Below are 19428 nucleotides of genomic sequence, written 5' to 3'. Positions count from 1 at the left end.
TTGTTGTTGGAAACTCTCGCCTTCTTTATTTTTTATTTTAACCTCCCGCCTTTTTCAGGCTTTCGCTTTAAGGTCGGCGGGGTTTTAAATTTGGTCTTTGGGTAGGAGCAACGCACGTCACGTGGCATGCGTTTTCGCCACCGCCGCCCTGGTATTTTTTTGTGTTTTTAATCACAGTTTTGAAATTCGATGTCACTTTTTTTTTATTAAAAAAAAAGAAAAGCCCGACGCTGGTAAACTGAGGGTAGGGGGATGGGAGACAATGTTGTGGGATTGAAGAGGGAGTGGTAGAGACGAATGGCCAAAATGGCGGGTGCGGGTGGGGGAGGGGGAAATGGGTCAACACTGCTCTCGACACGGATCGTTCCAGTGCGCCTGCGCCAGCTCCACAAAGGCGATCTTGCAATTCATTCTGACGTCAGCTGCCTTTACATAACGCAGTGTCCCGGGGAGGGGGAGAGGAGCGTGAGGGAAGGAGCCGCCCCACCCCCACCCCCACCCAACAAAATGGGTGGGGTGGCAGGCCATGGTCAAGTCTTCACGCACATTTTTTTTCTTTAAATTTTTTTTTACACACCGCTCAGGGCTTTAAATCGATGTTGGAGGAGGGGGGGGGAAAAAAATCGAAAAAACAAATTTTCCGAATCCACCCGCAGACACCCATCGAAACCGGTCAAGGCGCCATGCGGCCAATGGGATTCAAACCCTAACGGCCGTCCCCCCACGTGACGTCCGTCCCCGCCCCCCCTCCAGCGCTTCCTCTGTGACGTCCGCGCCCTCCCTATAAAAGCCCGGACGCAGGCTGCTGCGCCATTCCAGCGTTTGTTTTGAGGTATGTGAGGGAGGGTGGAGGCGGGTTTGGATATCATTTTTTTGCGCTTAATTCGTGAGTCATTTTTTAAAAATCCGGGGGAGGCAATTTAAAAGAAATAAAATCGAGTTTACTTTCAAGTGTTTAACGTGTTCTTTTTTGATTTAAAAAAGTCGTTTTTTTTCCTCTAGAGTCATGAATATTTGCTTATTATAACCGTGTTCTCCTTTTTGTGTTTTCTCTTTTTTTTCCCCCCCCACTGCAGGTTTTTTTCCCACACCACCCCCTCTTCCCCCAATTCGTTCGGTGAAGACGACGGAGAAAAAAGAAGTCTCTTGTGTCTCTCTGTTTGTGTGTGTGAGGATTAACAAAAAAAAACAGCCGCACCTTCAAACAAAAAAAAATGCAGTTTTTCATGTAGCTCTGATCAACCTTGGGACACCCGACCTCCTCTTTGTGTGTCTTTTTTTAAAAAGAAACGATTTTTTTTGCCATTTTTAAAAAAAAACCAAAGGCTTCTCGCGAAATAAGGAGACAGATCAGCCAACAAAACAAAAAAACAATAACCGCGAATATATTCCTCTAGCCTTTCTTTTCCTTGCCCCCCCCCCCCCGCCTTATGAGCTCCTTTTTTTTCTAAACGAAAAATTTGCTTTAAAAGAAATACTTAAGTCATGACTCTAACAAAAAAACTGTCAACATTGTGTTGTGTTTGCACATAAAAACAAACAAACAAACCATAACTCTCGAGTCGCTGTCAAAAGGAGAATTTTTTTTCCTTAAAAAAAAATTCAAAATAGTAAGTTCCGCTTTTTTTGGCAACCAGAGGAGAAATGAAAATGTTTTTTTTCCTAAAAAAAATAAGACGGCGGGGCGGTGGGATGAGGGAGGGAGAGGGTTTGGCAAATGGAAGGTGACGGGTATGTGTGTTAATGTGTTTTTAAAAAGATGGTTTTGTGCATTTTTTGAAAAAATATTACAAAATCGAGGCGGGGAAAGGTCTGGCGAGTTGGTTGGGGGAGCACAACCCATGAGCTCACACACGTACGAAATATATTTAGCGCTCGTTTTCCTCCCTTTTTAAAAGTAATAAAGCCTCTTTTTTTTTAAGACGTGTGTGAGACGGATTGGGAGGGGGGGGGGAGGCAATCTGTAAATAAAGATTGCCGTGAATAAATCTCCCGGGAGTGGAAAAGTGGGGGGGGGGGGGGTTTGAAAAGATAGAAACGGGAGGTGGAAATTAAGTCGTATGTTGTTTAATCGCCCCCACCCGCCCCCTAAGCAAACTGGTTTTTTTTTCCGGCTGTCGATCTGCAGAGTTGTTTTAAAATGCCTTCTTTTGTTGTTTCTGGAGCTTGTCCTTTTTTGTGTGTGTGTGTGTGTAAATATGGAGGACGTCTCTCTAAGATGGCGGCCGGGTTGTCGTTTGTAAAATGGCCGCCCTGTCCTCCTCCTTCCTCCCTTATGCTGCTCCTGCCTGTCTGTGTGTGTGTGCTGATGATTACATTTCTTCACCCCTCTCTCTCTCACACTGGGCGAGGTTGTGACATCAGTGCTGACTCGACCTTCCCCTTCTCTTTCCTCCCCACCCCCACTTCAGGCTTTCTTCTCATCCACCACTCACCCTCCCCCCAACCATTTTACCAGCCAACACCCTATTTTTCTTTGAACAAAGCCTGCCCAAGACCGAGAGACTTTGTTTCCAGGCTCTCTCTCTCTTCTCTCTCTCCCCCCCCCCCCCCCCCTTAATCTTTCTCCCACCCAGAATTAGTGGTTGTTTGCTACAACCCGATGCGAATTTTTTTTAAAGAAACGTTTTTTTTAAAAAAAACTGCGCTCCCGTTCTTATTCCCCCTCCCCGTCCCAAGTCTTTTGTCTTGAAAGAAATACCTCGCTAGTCGCCCGAGGTTTGGATGAAAATTGCCAGCCTTTTCTGCCACACCGCCATTATCCGTGTGGAGCTCAGGAGTGTTGCAACATTAATAATTGTCTTTAATTATTTTCCCCCGATCGTCAAGGAATCGTGGATCTGTTTTTTTTTGTGTACATATCCAATTCACTGTGATTTGAAGGGACTTGATCGATGCCTGTTTTGGAAGCGGGTGGGGCGGCTGGAAACAATATTACCCTATTTAATTTGGTTACCTGCGAGCATTTGAGCAGTTTGTAAAATGTCGGCTTTACTATAGTGTAGATTTTAGAGGCATCAATCAACTTCTGGATCAAATTGATTTGCTTTTGTTTCATGGAGAAAGTAGCTGTAATCATGTTACCACTGGGCCGCATGTAAATTCATGCAGGCCATAACTTAATGATCACTGTTTTCCATAATAGGTGCATAATTCTTTGCAGCGAGCATCTTCATATGGGAGGCGGTTAATTTTTCATATAGGAGTTAAGTGCCCATGTCTGCACGCTTTTGTACTGTTTAGTTTCCCAGCACATGTAGGGCTGATGAATAGGGGGAGGTGAAGCTAAAACATCCTGCACTTTAAAAACTCATCACAGGGACAGCCACATGCAAACTGGTAAGCAAACCTTTCTGACCTTAATTGCATTTCACAACTTCATTGCTTTCTTGAACGTGTAATGTTTGCCGTTCTGCAAAAGAAAACAAATCCATGGTGAAATTTTCAATGCATGCAAAAAGGCTTTGTCGACATTGTTCCAGTGAACTACACAAGAACTTGTTTCACAGTCTGTTTTCATGCCTGAATTAACCATTGGTAGCCACGTCTTCCATATGGTAGTAGAGTATTTTTAGAATCTATTTCAAATTTGTATTTTTAAAAATTTGATTTTTAATGACTACTTTTTTCAAATATTTAGTGGCTGAATTTTTAATTGCACTTAAGAACTTGAGGTAATGGAGTTATATTTGAAATGGATCTAAATAGCTCAATGGTATATGTGCTGTGCTGCACTTACATGCATTTGGCAGTGTAAACTCGACCATTAACTGAATTCAGTTTTTAACTCGGACTTTCTTTTTTTTTCCCCCTTAGTGTATTAAGGAATGCCGTCAGTGCCCCCAGTCTGCAGGGCTAATTTCCTCTGCTCCCTTTTCACACTTGATTCTGAAAATGGTCAGGGGTACTACAGATTCAATTAAAGGGCAATGTAAAGGTTTTGCTATCTAATTAGATATTTGCTGCTGGTGTTAGCTGTGGGTAAGGTAGCAAAAGCCATCCTGTTACCTTTTTTTATATAAAAAGGAGGTAGGTCAAGAGAGCATTTAGCGCACTTTTGAAGGTAAGAAATCAAAACAAACCCCCTTGCTCAGACGAGCTTTTTGTTTTTGTATAAAAGCCCTACGTTAAGTTGGATTAGCTAGCCTTGGCTTAGTTCCCCTCCAGTGGCCTGGTGGTAACATGTTCAATGATACTTTAACTCGTTTGTGAAAAATTTTCATCTAATCTAAAGGATAAAATAGACATTGTGTATATGTAGAATTCCATTGTACCTTATGTAATATTCTAATGCACTTTTGAGGGGGTGGGAAGATGTATGTAACTATATATAAACTGGTTTCTTGCTGCACAAATGTGATGTGTGCAGAATGTTACAGGAAACCAGTGGTCTTCCACAAGCAATTGGTTGCTGGATTCATAAGCTGATTCCTAATCAGTGTTCTTGCAAGCCAGTGTCATACTTATTTTTTGAAAAGTAATGGGGTTGACATCTAGAAGCTGTACTTAAGTGTAATTTAAGCACTGCAGCACACTTTTGATAAAGTCAAAGGTAGGTGGCATGTGACCAATGTAGCCATTTGAGCACAAGCATTTGTCCATGTGAACAATCTAACTCCCTTGTGAATTAGCCATTTGCAAAACTACCAACTCACTATCTTTTGAACCACTCAAGTGAATTCAGTTTACCAACACTTATTGTAACTGCAGTGACATGAGCCAGGTTTGTATTTACTAACCTAACTGCACAGTGCTCCAAATAAATATTACAAGTGAATAGGAATTACAGAATTGCCATGACCAAGTCATATTGTTTGGCATCACTTTTATTGGGAGCACCATCCAACTGTGCTGAAACGTGTTCATGCATGTGACTGCAGAATACTGCAAGTTCATAACAATTTTTCAGGTAACATGAATGCCATTCTTCAGCACTTGTGCTAAATTAATAGTTACAGGTCTACATCTTTACTTCATGATTTCAGCTTCAAACACCATCTAGTCAGCCTGAAATGAGTAATTTTGGCTTGTAAAGCTATTGCTTTACTTTGCCTGTCTTGCTCAAGCTTTGAGGCTTGCTATTATAAGGATGCTAGTCTGCAGTTTCTGCTCGTGTTGGACTGCTTGTATTCTAGCTTAATTTTATCCATTCAATAGAATGCTTTATGCATTATTGTAAAACAATTGGCTCTTTAATTTGGTTCCTCTACAATTCAAAAGATTTGTTTTTTGCTTTCCTGGAAGCTTTTTGATATATATTTTAACTCGCTTATGAACTACACCGGTGCATCTAAAACTTCCCTTTTTAGTACTTGATGCTTCTGGCTTTGAAAAGATGTTTGTCTTTTGTCATCCTTAATGGAACCATTCTTGTCCTCTTAACTGGCTTATTTCAATGTTGACAACTGATTCCATTACCATCTTTATTCAGTCTAAAGTTTTTCTACATCTTAAAGTAGAATTGTACCCAAGTAACCTCAGCATTTAAAAGAGAGCTGTATAAAGTTTTAGTTGCTGACTGGCTCATAGGTCTGAGTGTAGCAGTGCCCAAAATAAATCTGCAGTGTGCAGGTTAATGTCAGTGTAATTTTAAACCAGTTATAACTAGTCTGGCTAGGTCAATATTAGGGCTTAATTAGTCCTACATAGTTTTCATCCTTTTCCAAACCCCTCAATCTTAACTAGATGCACACCAATTAACAATATTAACCTACAACTAAAAATTTCCCCTTTTATAGCTTCAACATAAGTAATTTCAACTTAAACTAATCAATTGGAAGTGCTTTGGAGCTGATCTTACTACAAGTGGGTCTTAATGTGCTGGAGACTTGAATATGGTTTATTGATTAAAAACAAAATACACTTAAAATCTGTATAACTGGTGCTAATTATTGTGAAAACAGTTTTGCTATTTCTAGTTAAGCATCAAAAGCTTTGCATCCTGTATTCCTATCATTGGTGATTTGAAATCCATCCTTTTCCTCAAATGAATTATGCTTGTTTGTAGGTACAGAATTCTTTCCTAGAAATTGAAAGATAAAAATGTCATAGGTTTCCAGAGATGTGCAGGTTAGGTGAATTGGTGATGCTAAATTGTCGAATAGTGTTCAGGGGTGTGTGGGTTAGGTGCATTGAGACAGGGGTAAATATAGGGTAAGGAATGGGTCTGGGTGGGTTACTCTTCAAAGGGCCTGTTTCCACACTAGGGATTCTAATGTTACCACTTTTTTTTTGTTTGGAAGGAGCCAAGTTTCCAAATCTTGCATAGCTAGGCTTGCTCTGTGGCAAACATTTAAAATCACATTTAACAAGTACATATTGGCCATTGTGAGCATGTCTGTTGATTTTGATTGAAGATAAGTAAAGTGAGTCTTTAGATGGCCTAATAATTAGTGTAGACTTTAAACTTACAAGGATATTTATCTAGATGGGGCCTGTGAATAAATTTGCACCAGCTTCCCTAAACTCAATTTGACTGAGTCCGAGGGTATTCAATGCTGAAGTATAAAGCTGAATTTTGGCTTGTCTCTGCAAAATACAAAGGGTGAAATAAGCCTTCAAACATTCTGATCATCTACTCAGGGGTGTGATAATTGCAAGATATAAGTTTAAACCCAAACTATGATTCAGTCTCCCAATGAACACTGAAGCCTAATCACCTGATCTGTTTGAGTTTCCCTCTTGCCAATACAACCATCAAAATGCTGTGACTTCAGAAGTATTCTGAATCTTCGGGGGGAGAAAAAAGCCCAATGTAATCAATACTTCCTGAAAATTAGTATTGCAGAGCTGTTAAGGTGCTGCAATTGTGCAATAGAGTATTTTGATCTGAACCCTCCCCTACTGCTTGATCAATGGTAAAATTTTTGAACTTAATGCAGTCCTTAGCAAATTTGGCGATGCAGTTTCATCAATAAGCTGCTTTATGAGCCAATCAAATAGTTTAGCATTTGCTTTCTGCTGTGGACAGACTTTTAACTTGGACACATGTCGATGCATTATTATAAATGGTTTTCCCTTCAGAATAGGCATTATGTGGTCAAATTTTAACCTTAAATTTTAATTATCTCTTTTCCTCCCCCCTTTTTATATAGTCTCCCAGACCATGGAACTTTTGAGCAGGCAGCTGGAGATCTGCATACAACTGATTCTGGTAGCTGATGCTGAGTTGCAGATGATCACTTTTGTCTCTTCCCACTTTCCTTGCTATCTGTACCTAGCCTGTGTGGGGCAGGAGAGGAATCAGCAAAATCTGCATTGTCTGCAGGGAACCAGCTCAACTGCACAACCTGAAAATGCCACTGAGGCTTTAGCAGTGAATAGGCTATACTTATCTCACTGCATAACCCTTTGAGAGGAGTAGCTTTTGACACTTCAGTTGAGAAGATGACAATAGCTGAACACTTGTTTAAAGCATGCTCCATGTACCTGGCTAGTGCACAACATTTTTGAGTGATTCCAGAGCACTTAAGCACCTTTCTTGGTGTCAGCCACTGCATCTTGCCTCTTGATGACACTTCATATTAGAAGCAAAAGCTAAATTTCATTGCATTTCATAAGATCCGCCTATCAATACTGCTCATAGACTTAAGGATCTTTACTCTGGTGATTACATGTGCTGTAGTCTCCAGTTCTGATTCACCAAGGCATTCTGTGATCCTTGGATAATGATGGGGAAAAAATCATCTTATTTGTAAGGCCTGCCTACTCTTGCCATCCAACCAGAAATACTCAAGCTGGCTTCTTTCAATTGTAAACTATCAGCAAAACATGGAGCCTTATAATCAAAATACCTATCTGTCTAGCAGGCACGAGACTAATGCTCTGCCTACTTAGTCTGTATTGCTATAAATTTAGTAATTCTTGAGGTTTAAAAACCTTGGTGCAAGGCACTGTGGGGCCAATTAAATATTTCACCTGCACTGGTGTGAGCTTCAACTAAGTTTTTATCAAGTGATCTCATTTTTATTTTTAAAAAACTTAAAACTGCAGTCAATGAAAGAGCACTTCACTCAACAAAACATTAATTGTAAACTCAGAGCCCTGCCTAAAGCTGTAATACTGTTACATAGTGGCAACATATGAGTGCCTTCTGATGTAGAGTATACAGATCTTTGCTAATGATTTTTTTTAAAAAATCAACTTGTCAAAAATAAATGTTTCTGCAACTTTTTTGCAGGAATGTTTTGCATATTTTGTTTAGCTTATCTGCCTGCTTTTAATACCATTTTAACAAGCCAGTTGTTTCCTAAGTACACTCAGTCTAATCTTTGAATGCATGTAGTTAATGCAGTTAGGATAGGATGGACTGTGACATTTTCCACACCTACATTCTGAAATATGCAGTTTTGTATGCCATTCAATAATTTATTCTTCATGTAGGTGTTAGAATTTTGAGTAGGAAGGACTTGGAGTTAAGTAATAATGATTGCCGTCCTTTTAATTTCTAATAAATGGTTGTATCTGAACAACTTAACTGAAATGCTCAAGTTCAGGAAGAAAACAAAGCTAAATTACACAAAACAATGTACATAGTACTAAGTTGGTAATAAACAAGCTTAAGCCCACAACACTTGTCAGAAGACTGTTCACCTTGTTTTTTAATGCCATTTATGGTATCACTGAGGTGGGAGGGATCTGATTTATTGAATCTGCTTAATTTAGGTCTAGTAAAGAGATCCTTAAACTAATGGGTGATATCTGAATATTTGAAATGAGTATGCAATTGTATTTAGACCAGAGGGAAAATCTTTTAACGCGCTTACGGCATATATCATCTCGATTAAATGCAAGAAAGCTCTAATCTTACACTGGGCATCTAGAAAGAGCAGGTGACTGGGGACAGAAAATGTATCATTTTCTGCCCTTTACAAATGGGGGTGTCAATCATGTCAAAGTCTCGTCGCATTTTCAGAACAGGTTCAGTGATTTTTTTTTTATCCTCTCAATTTGGAGGATGGCGGGAAAGAGCTGAATGACTAAGTCATATATCTTGTAAGGCAACCTTCAGAAATTACAAGTTTGAAATGTGTTCAAGTTGTGCATCAAGATTACTGGACTGGGATTGCATACATATTGATCCTAATTATAAATAAAGGCTGTAATCTAATATCTATCAATTAATGTTAGACAAAAGGGGAATTTGAAAAAAACAACTGACACATTTTCTATCTTTTTATTTTTAAGGGTAATTGCTACTATTACAATCCATTTGATACAATGGGTTCAGGGCCAGTAGATCCAAAAGAGCTTCTGATAGGGTTGGACTGCCTCCTTGGTAAAGATGGGGAAATTAAAAGTGGTGATGGTGTCATTAGAATCTACAGGTAATTCTTCATTCTTTTCCATAACTACACATGCAAAACACCAACTCCATATTTGCCCTACTGTCTTCAAACTTTGTTTCAGCATGTGATTTTTTGAGTTTGCTGTATAAATGTCATTAATTGAATAACACTGCCAAACAATTATCAGTGTTCAAACGTTAATCTGCTATTTTCCTTTTCTGTGAAAAGCCATAACTCTGCCAGATTTTTTTATCATTGTATTAATGGGTTTGAGTATTTATGAACATGGGGCACCCTTATTTGAAGAATTTGCAATGGTGCTGGGAGGTTGGGCAGGGAATTGTCCACTTTTTTGAGTATCTATTTTGACTCATGTACCCAGTTGCCTTTTTCTAATAGATACACTGGAGGTTGTCCATGGTCTATTATTTGAGGCTAGCGGTGTTCACTTGCAACATATTCAGTGGGTATTATCCATAAATTCTGCTTAGATAACAGTCAAGAACTAGAGCTGAGATGATGTTTTAACCTTTCTTAGCTTGAAACTGAATGGGGTGCACTTTAATCCTGGTTCTGGTTTCATAGTCCTTATCCATGCAGCTGAGCCTGATTTTCAATTGTCTCATTCCTGACCGTGGACACAGGAACGTGTGGTAGTCAGTCAGTGTGCACCAGCTATCCCACATTCAAAGATGATCAGCATATTCCACCTTCATATCATCTACTCTTGTTATATCCCAGGAATTGTAGCTATTGCAACAGTTACCTCATTAGAAAGGAAAACTGGGATTGATGTAAAATTAGCATTCCACTCACTCCTGCCAGTTTCCCAATAAATAGATTAAAAGGACTTCCACCTACGGTCTTGATTATTTAGTAACTTAATATTTCTTTTGAATTTGAGATTCTGTTGCGTTATTAAAGATATCCATTATGTTTGAGTTAATTTCAGACTTTCAATCTGGCTCTTAAGCGCATTATTTCTTCCTTTTGAATACTATTTATTAAGAGAATATTTGAGTTATGCCATCTGCTTTAAACCCCAAGGCTTGTTAATTATCTTCACCACTTTTGACTTTCAGGTTAATGAAAGATGCAAAAAAGCTCGTGAGCAGATGCATGTACTTGAACATCCTTCTGCAGACCAGATCGGAGGATATCTTGAACCAGTAAGGCTACTAGTTTCTAACTTGATATCAATATCATTGGTCTTTTGGCTAGTCTCTCCATTAATATTGCAGCATGGTGCTTTATAATGGGATTATTGTTCAACCTGTCATCCAACCTTATGATCTGACCCTTTCACCATTTTGTTTATAATGTTGGCAATTAGTAATAGTCATAGAGATTTTACAGCATAGAAATAGACTCTTCAGTCCAATTCGTCCATGCCAACCAGATATACTAAATAAATCTAGTCCCATTTGCCAACATTTGGCCCATATCCCCCTAAACCTTTGTTATTCATATACCCATCCAGATGCCTTTCAAATGTTGTATTTGTACCAGCCTTTTCCACTTCCTGTGGCAGCTCATTCCATACATGCTTCACCTTTTGTGTGAAAATGTTGCCCTTTGGTGCTTTTTAAATCTTGTCCCCTCTCTCCTTGTACCTTTTGCCCTCTAGTTTGGGCTCCCTAATCCTTGGGGAATGACATTGTCTATTCACCCTATTCATGTTCCTCATGATTTTATAAACCTCTATAAGGTCATCCTTCAGTCTCAGGGAAAGTAGCCCCAGTCTATTCAGCCTTTCCCTATAGCTCAAACCCTCCAACCCTAGCAACCTCCTTGTAAATCTTTTATGTGCACTTTCAAGTTTCAAACATCTTTCCCACAGCAGGGAGACCAGAATTGCACACAGTATTCCAATAGTCCTGTCCAGCTGCAAGATGACCTCCCAACTCCTATACTCAATACACTGATAAATGCAGAAATTCACAGGATTATTCCTTTGGTTTCAACTATATCTATTCATCTTATTGTAGGCATGACCTCCAGTTTGCACCCATAGTTTGTTCCCACTTGATTTACTCATTTTTATGTTTCTGAAATCTTACGAGTTCACTAAGCAACCACCTGATGAAGGAGCGGCACTCCGAAAGCTAGTGCTTCAATTAAACCTGTTGGACATAACCTGGTGTTGTGTGATTTTTAACTTTGTACACCCCTGTCAACACTGGCATCTCCAAATCTTGAATAGTTGGGAGGCTGATATCAAGAAAATTTATTCTAGAGCAAGTGATGTCAATATGTCAAGAAAACCTGATCAGAAATGGCTGACTGTACATGTTTCAGCTTGGTTTCTGGCACACTTTCCTCTAGCTCTGTAGGTTGTCAAACTTAACCACTTGATTGTGAAGTCTGGATTAACAGCCCCAACATACTACTTAGCACATCTGCTATGTAATTGGAAAATCTCTTTTGAGTGTGACATTGACTTTGTCCAGGTTAAATTAGAAATGATAGGTTGACAAAGGATGGTGCCAAATAAAATTAAGAGCATTTGTCATCGTTCTTCAAAGTTAACTACCTTTGCTTATTCTCCTCTTCTCCCCACCCATTTTTCCCTGATTTTATTATTTATTTTAAATGCTTTACATTTTTAGTGCTGTACCTCTGAATAGCAGAAAAGAGCTGATGAGAGTTATGCATTTATTTCTCTCCTTGAAGGTTCATCAACGTTGGTGGTTACAAGCTGCTGAATAACTGGCTGGCCTATTCCAAATCTACTAGCAATGTACCATTGTTACAACAAATTCTGCTGGCATTACAGCTGCTGCCACTCACAGTGGACCATCTAAAGCAAGTAAGCAACCAAAGCACTATGTAATGCAACCTTGAGGATAGGACTTGCCTTTTATGACTATGTTCATTATATGAAGAGGCAAAGAGTTATGATTTGTGTTCTGTGCAACTAAACAGGGATGAAAAATATTCCAGTCTTTCATCAATAGGATAGGTGCTTTTCATTTGTATGAGGCAGTGAGAGTAGCCAACATAGAAGGTGACTGGTAGAATAATTAGAGAGCAGGTGAGAATTTCTGACACAAAGGGTCATGGAAGCAGATTGAATAATAACTTGTAAAATGAGACATCTGCAGGGCAGGGGAGGGAAACAATTTAGTAGTTCTTTCAAAGTGTCAGGGCAAATCCAGTAGATTAAATGGTAGCTTCTTTTATAATTAATAGCTTGATAATACAACATTTGAACTTTGATGAGTTGAGAGGTGAAGTTTTATTTTAACTTGCATTCCTGATTTAGAATCAAGGCTAAAAGCTTCAATTTGGCTCTTTTTGACTGTATATAATTCTAAGTGTGAGAATTGGGCCTTATTTCTTTGCCTGTGCCCTGTGTTATTTTCTGTTCTTAGAGCCATGGTTTAGTATATTTTCTTCCAATTTGCTAGTGTTTGTTAAATGGTGATTTCTTTTTGTTTTCAAATAAACTTTTCTCCTCTTTCTGCAAAAATATTTCCCATCTCTGGGAAGAATCAGCCGTTCTGTTTGCCTTTTCCCCCTTGAGTGATTGATTTTTGCATAAACTTTGCTGACTTTTGGTAATAAAAATGGAAAGAACTGCAGATGCTGGAAATCAGAAACAGAAATTGATGCAAAAATGGAAAAAGCTCAGCAGGTCTGGCAGCACCGGTGAAGAGGAATCATTTAACCTTTCAGCTCTAGTAGCCTTGCTCAGAACTGATGGTAGCTAAAACAAAGTAGTTGGAGGGGATAGAATCTACCAAAGAAAGAGAAGAACAGTTGGACAGGCAAAGGAGTGGATAACTATCAGCATAGGAGAATGAATAGTTATTAATGGGAACTATAAGTAGCTGACAGTAGGTTGTCTGTAATAGCAGATCATGTGATAACAAGATCTGGTGTGTACATTTAGGGGACGGGCTTGGGAGAAGGTGCCTCGAACCCTAAAATTGTTGAACTCTACATAAAATCCAGGAGGCTACAGGGTCTCCAAGTGGAAAATGAGATGTTGTTCTTCCAGCTTGTGCTGAGCTTCGCTGGAGCACTACAGCAAGCCTGAGATAGAGACATTGGCCAGGGAGCAAAGTAGCGTGTTGAAGTGGCAGGTAACTGGAAGCTCAGGGTCTTTTTTTTTTCTAGACAGAATGAACATATTCTGTGAAGTGCTCAACTAGCCTAAGCTGCTTTTGCCAAAGTAGAGGAGACCACATTGTGAGCAGCAAATACAGTAGACAGATTGAGTGAAGTACAGATAAAGCGCTGCTTCACTGGAAGGCCTGTTTGGGCCCTTGAGTACTGAGGAGGGAGGAAATAAACGGGCAGGTATTACACCTTCCCTGGTTGCAGGGGAAAGTATCATGGCTGTTGGGGTGGGGCATTGGGAGTGAAGAAGGATGGACCATGCTACCCAAAGGGAACGATCCTTGCGGAAGGCTGATGAGAGAGGGGAGTGAAATGTATGTTCGGTGGTGGTATCCCACTAGAGGTGGTGAAAATAACACTAGTGATCCTCTGGATGTAGATTTGTTGGGATGGTAGGTAAGGACAAGGGGGACCCTATTTCTGTTGCAGGAGGGAAGAGAAGGGGTGAGAGATGGGTCATATCTGGCTGAGGGCCCTGTCAACTATGATGCTGGGGAATCCTTGGTTGAGAAAAAAGGTGGACATCTCCTATTCCAGCCCCCTTGCTGAAGTTGACATCATCAGAACAGATATGTCTGTGACAGAGAAACTGGGAGAATGGAATAGTCTTTACAGAAAGCAAGGTGTGAGGATGCGTGGTCAAGGTAGCTGTGCAAGTCGGTTGGTTTGTCACAGATATTGGTGGCCAGCCTATCCCCGGAAGTGGAAACAGATGTCGAGGAAGGGAGGAGTGAGCTGGAACAGGCGAAGGTGAGAACCAGGTGGAAATTGGAAGTGAAATTGATAAACTTTCTTAATTCTGATGAGTGGGGAAAGTAGCACCTTTGATAACATTGATATCTGGAGAAAGACTTGTGGCTGGGGAGCTGGAATAGGACTGGAAGAAGGGTGGAACATTCCCCACAAAGAGACTGAGTCCAGGGAGGAGATAGAAGAAAGTATTTGAGAGCTAATGTTCAGCTTCTGCAATATCGAAGTCAGTCCGTCAGACTTTTGATAGTGTTGGACGTCACAATTGCCCTTCATTTTGTGTGCACCTTTGTGCTTACATTGAGTGATAGTACTACTCGCAGATGTAGGCATCTCTTTGAGGGAGCTTGCTGAGTATGGTTGTTACAAATGGTGCATTTTTGCATAACACCTGTGGGTGGCAGGGGAGCCTCAGACTGCAAGTGTCTTACCTGAGCTTGTCTCTATTTCAGAATAACACAGCCAAGATAGTGAAACAGTTGAGCAAGAGCTTTGATGATGAAGGTCAGTTGTAATATATTCTGTCTGCACCAAGTTTAAAGGAGCTAAAGTTGCATTGCTTTAGACTTGTGACCAGTTTGACTGGTCTCTGTTTAAACTGCACCTTGAGAGGAAGTAATACATACTTGTTTCTGTTTTATGAATAGTTCCTTTCATTAGTACGATGAAGTAAAATTTGTTCCTTGTTTGTTTTTTGGGTCAAAGCAGTTATAATTAATTCGCTACTGATTTAAATAAGTTTCTTCCTTTTGTCTCACTCACCTAAGCCACAGGCACTGACAGTTCTTTGGTGCCACTCACAAACAGTTATTTGCTTTTTGTCAATTGCACGACAATCCAGGGCATCATAGGCAATCCTGATGATGCTCAGCTGCCCAAGTTACATACTTTTCCCAAATAAGTGGGTAGTGAGTAGAAGTTAAGCCAGCACTGTGTCCATTCTCCAGCTCAATTTAGTCATCCAACCATTATTTTTGTGGCGTTAACTATTAACTGATCGTGCCATTAGGTCTCAATGGTGTTTGTTTTGAAAGCAGTCCTTTTTATTCATGATTCCATATTTTATGTTTTAGAGCTTAGGAAGTTGGCTCAAGTTTTGGTCAACCATTGGATGACTGTAATTCGTTCTCAGAGTGCAGGTCCTGGCGCACAAGGTAAGTTTGATTATTCCTGTTGTTTGTCAGTTACGAGAAGTCTTTTGTCTGATCAAAAGTGCCTTATGCTCTATTTTAACTGTAGTCAAATTGTTTTTATGAGCTGCATCTCCAAACACAACTCATCCCAAACCTTGAAAGTCATTTCTGCTACAATTCTGCAGATCCCATATGTCTTCTGACTCATGTTTTACTGCAGGGCAAATGCAGCCAGTCTTGGCCTCAGCAGATGCCCATATCAATTGATGGTTGTTGAGTGAGAGAACTGTATATTGCATCAAAGTGCTTCTGCGGTCTAGGGGCATTGAAAATTACTGCAAAATGCAACTTTTGTCCAAGCTGTGTAAGCCTAGTTCCATCCAATTCAAGGAACAGGAACTGTGCTGGCGTATTTTCAAACTGGGTATTAATTCTACTAGAAGCTAAACCTACATTTTGGGTGAAGGTATTGGAAATTTGAGTTGATGCTTAGTATTATGAATTTTGTGTTGTTTTTAAACAATAAAATATTAGACCGATAAATATAAGAGAATGTGTAAACTTAATGTTACCTATAAAGTCATTATCAACTAGTGAAATCTTTAGGTATCTGGCAGCCATTCTGGTGCCCATCTTCTGTGGGAGATGATTGGGTTTCTCCTTGTTGAATCTAGACTAATCAGTATAAATGGGTCATCAGAAAATTATAGTGAAACTGTTACTTTTGACTGCGATGTAATCACTTTAAATCTTTAAATCACTGCGAGTGCTCCTAATTAAAGAAGAAAGATAATTTGGGCAGTGGAGCTGGTTTAGTCTAATATTTAAATCCGCCACCTCTTCTCAAGCATGTAAAGAACTTGCTAGGCTAACCTTTTTAGTGCTTTTCTTTTTTTAAATCCTGTAGATAAGCAGCCAGAGAGGAAGAAGCGGAAAGATGAAAAGAAAGACGAAAGCAAGCTGCGAGCGCCAGTTTCTGAGCGAGTCCCAGATCCCAAATCAGACCTCAGAGTGGAGACGAAAGAAGAGGAATCATTGGAGAAGAAACGAGAGAAGCCCAAGTCACTACGGACAACCGCACCCAGTCACGCCAAGTTCAGATCAACAGGTGGGTATCACATGATAGTCATACACTTGTAATGCATTAATCTCCCTGAAAACAATCATTGTCCTAGCCTGACTGCTGATTGACTTGTGTTTTTTCCCACTCATGTTACGCCTGTTCTTGCTTGATTCTTCACACTCTAGTTCAGTTTTATGTTTGATGTTATCCGCAGATAAATGTTGAGAATGTTTGATGCATGCTTTATTTTCGCACATTTATTTCAGGACTCCATTTGACATAATTTATTGAAACAGAAGTTTGATTTAATATTTTGAATTTTAAGAAGAGGTCACCTACCTCTGCAAAAAAGCAAGTGTCATTCCCTAATGAAATGCAGATCCAGTCTTTTGTGATTCACCTTGCTCTTAAAGAGTTGCCAGTTGGTAACTCCTTACTTCCGTTGCTGTTATTGTGACCATCGCCTTCCTTCTAACTGTTTGCAGGCCTGGAAATGGAGGTTCCCGTTCTGCCAAAGAAGAGTTCTTCTGGCCCAGTAATTTCCGACAAGTACAATATTAAGCCAACACCTCTGAAGAGACCAAGGTAAGACCACTTTATAATAGCACCATTTATTGTATGGCTAGATGCAACAGCGTGGTAAGATACAGCATACTCTTAGCAGCTAGACACTTCAGAGAGTTGCATGTACTTCAAAGAGAAATATGCAAAAATAAGTGACTGTTCTCATGCCGGTATGAGTGCAAGCTCCATACAGATTATTTTGAAATATGTTTTGAGTTGGACTGGGTGGATCAGTGTAGCACTGTCATAGAGATGTACAGCATGGAAACAGATCCTTCGGTCCAACCCGTCCATGCCAACCAGATATCCAACCTAATCTGGTCCCACCCGCCAGCACCCGGCTCATATCCTTCCAAACCCTTCCTATTCATATACCCATCCAAATCCGTGGGAACTCCTACCCAGTGGAGACATGGGCTATGTATTGCTTAAAGCGCATCTTATGGTAGAGCTCAGCTATGGTTTTCCTTCCTTGCTGTCTCTGACCATTAAGCTTGTTTTTGGTCCGTGCTGACACCCTGCCAATGCAATGTTGGCTTAGAACTGTTCCCTTGCTCGTTATGTCAAACTCTGCAAATGTGTTCCTTTAGGTACATGTGCAGTTCCCATTTAAATTCTGTGACTTTTAATCTGTTCCTTCCAACCTCTAAATTCTAGATTCCAACCATGTGCATAAAAATGTGTTTCCTAGTATAGCCAGTAGTTCATGCGCCAGTTATCTTGCATCCATGTCCTATGATTTTCAACCCTTCGGTTAGTGGGGGCGGTTTCTCTCCACATCCTGCCCAGAGACCTTATGAACATGCTATAAAGTTTTGTTTCAGACTTCTTTTTTTTCAAATATTAAAGATCACCATAACTCCCCTGTTTTTTTTAACTCTCTACCTCAGTTTATACAACCCAGGATTTTTCCGTTTTTTTCAACTTGCCTTTGACCAATACACACACATCACCAGTTGTTCATATTCCTGTTGTGTGTCCTTTATCTCCTATTGCCTCCTCTTTCTTCCTGTCAAATGTATTATGTCATACCTCTGCATTAAATTTCTACTGTCATGTGTCTGCTCAAAGACTGCATGGTAACACAGAATCACTGCTGGAGGGACCTGGGTTCGATTCTAGTGTTGAGTGATTGTGCAAACTCCACATGCATTCCCTCGTGCCTGCGTCAGATCCACCGGGTGCTGTAGTTTCCTCCCACAGTGCCAAAATGGGCAGGATAGGTGGATTGACTGTGATAAATTGCCCCAGTGTCCAGGTAAGTATAGGCTAGGTAGCGTATTGATGGAAAATGTGGGGTTAGGGGTAGGGTGGGCTTATTGGAGTGGTCTAGGTGGAATGTTGGTGCAGACTCGATGGGCCAGATGGCCTTTTACCACATTGTAGGGATTCCACCAGCCTGCCTGCGCTGCCTTCAGGTCTCACTAGCCTCCTCGAAGTCCACAATGCTTGCTGCTCTTATGTCACTCATAGAGCCATCTTTGTATCCGTGCTGCCACTTAGACGTTTAATAGTAAACCCAAATTCGCTTCGCGACTGATGATCCTGTTTTTGTTGATTCCTAGCCCATCTCTAACAAGTAGCTCTGCACCACACATGGAGAAGAAATACAAACCGCTCAACGTGACACCCAACACTACGAAGGAAATCAAAGTTAAAATTATTCCTCCCCAGCGTAAGTAAGAGTATTTTGAAAATTGGAAGTCTCAGTTTTCAATTTGCTTCTCACCTGAAAAAGTGAGTGGCTTGTTGAGGATGCAGTTCCACGAGCACCAAACACATGCTGGTGCTTAACTCTGTATCACGTCATTGTTTGAAGCTCCAGGTGACAATTCCTAGTTCCCTGTGACCCTGTCCTCCCATAGCACTTTCATGTGCTGGCAATATCTTGAGAATGGATGCTTTGTTAACTGTGCTCATTTGTGTCTGCTCTCCCCTCCAACCACGTGAGGGGGACTGACGTTTTAGAGGTCCCAGTAAAACAAAAAAGCACAACAAATTATATTAGTGTAGAACTGTCCTGAGAGAGTTAGGCTCTGGGTTATCTTGTTGAAAGAATTTTGGATTCTGAGGGTTTCTATTGGCGCTTAAGCTCTAACTTGACACTTTGCTCATATTTCTGTAGCCATTGAGAGTACTGATTTTCTAGAGGCGCTCAACTCTGCCCCCGTGCATGGACTAAAAATCAAGAAGAAGAAGAAGATCACTTCCCCAACTAGTGTCAAGGTACTAAGATGCAAGCTTCCCTTTCATTCGTTCAAACACTGAACAAGTTAAGGGTGGGGATTATCATAAAGTTGCACAGTTTATTGGTAGAAAACTGTTGGTCATGCTTACAGAAATAAGTTTATGCAGGGAAAAGTTTATAAACAAAATTCTATATCTTTTTTTGAGAAGCATGATTTTGAAGTCCATTACTAAGATCCATTTTTAATTTGATACTTGAGTTTGGTATGCTTTGAAATGGCCTGCCAATTGGAAGAAATGTCAGTGATAATAAGCTTCA

At 40.2% G+C, this 19428-nt stretch overlaps 1 protein-coding gene across 4 annotated transcripts in view; it reads left to right on the top strand.

Annotated features, from left to right (window-relative positions):
* The first annotated feature begins 1080 nt into the window (after nucleotides 1–1080).
* ppp1r10 (protein phosphatase 1, regulatory subunit 10) overlaps nucleotides 1081–19428 on the top strand; it is a 38534-nt gene continuing 20186 nt past the window's right edge. The window contains exons 1-11 of one of the 4 annotated variants that reach the window (XM_060851100.1): nucleotides 2029–3339; nucleotides 7095–7153; nucleotides 9187–9326; nucleotides 10370–10456; nucleotides 11961–12096; nucleotides 14615–14666; nucleotides 15236–15316; nucleotides 16203–16403; nucleotides 16844–16943; nucleotides 18488–18597; nucleotides 19048–19148. In XM_060851100.1, coding sequence (XP_060707083.1) covers nucleotides 3330–3339; nucleotides 7095–7153; nucleotides 9187–9326; nucleotides 10370–10456; nucleotides 11961–12096; nucleotides 14615–14666; nucleotides 15236–15316; nucleotides 16203–16403; nucleotides 16844–16943; nucleotides 18488–18597; nucleotides 19048–19148 — 1077 coding nt within the window. In that variant the 5' untranslated portion in view covers nucleotides 2029–3329. Of the gene's footprint in view, nucleotides 1611–2028; nucleotides 3340–7094; nucleotides 7154–9186; nucleotides 9327–10369; nucleotides 10457–11960; nucleotides 12097–14614; nucleotides 14667–15235; nucleotides 15317–16202; nucleotides 16404–16843; nucleotides 16944–18487; nucleotides 18598–19047; nucleotides 19149–19428 lie in introns of those variants that run through there. The other 3 variants (XM_060851101.1, XM_060851103.1, XM_060851102.1) reach the window with 3 other exon arrangements.

The sequence above is a fragment of the Hemiscyllium ocellatum genome, chromosome 35 (assembly GCF_020745735.1).
Source record: "Hemiscyllium ocellatum isolate sHemOce1 chromosome 35, sHemOce1.pat.X.cur, whole genome shotgun sequence".
Lineage (NCBI taxonomy): Eukaryota > Metazoa > Chordata > Chondrichthyes > Orectolobiformes > Hemiscylliidae > Hemiscyllium > Hemiscyllium ocellatum.
This window is presented reverse-complemented; position numbering and strand designations above follow the sequence as displayed.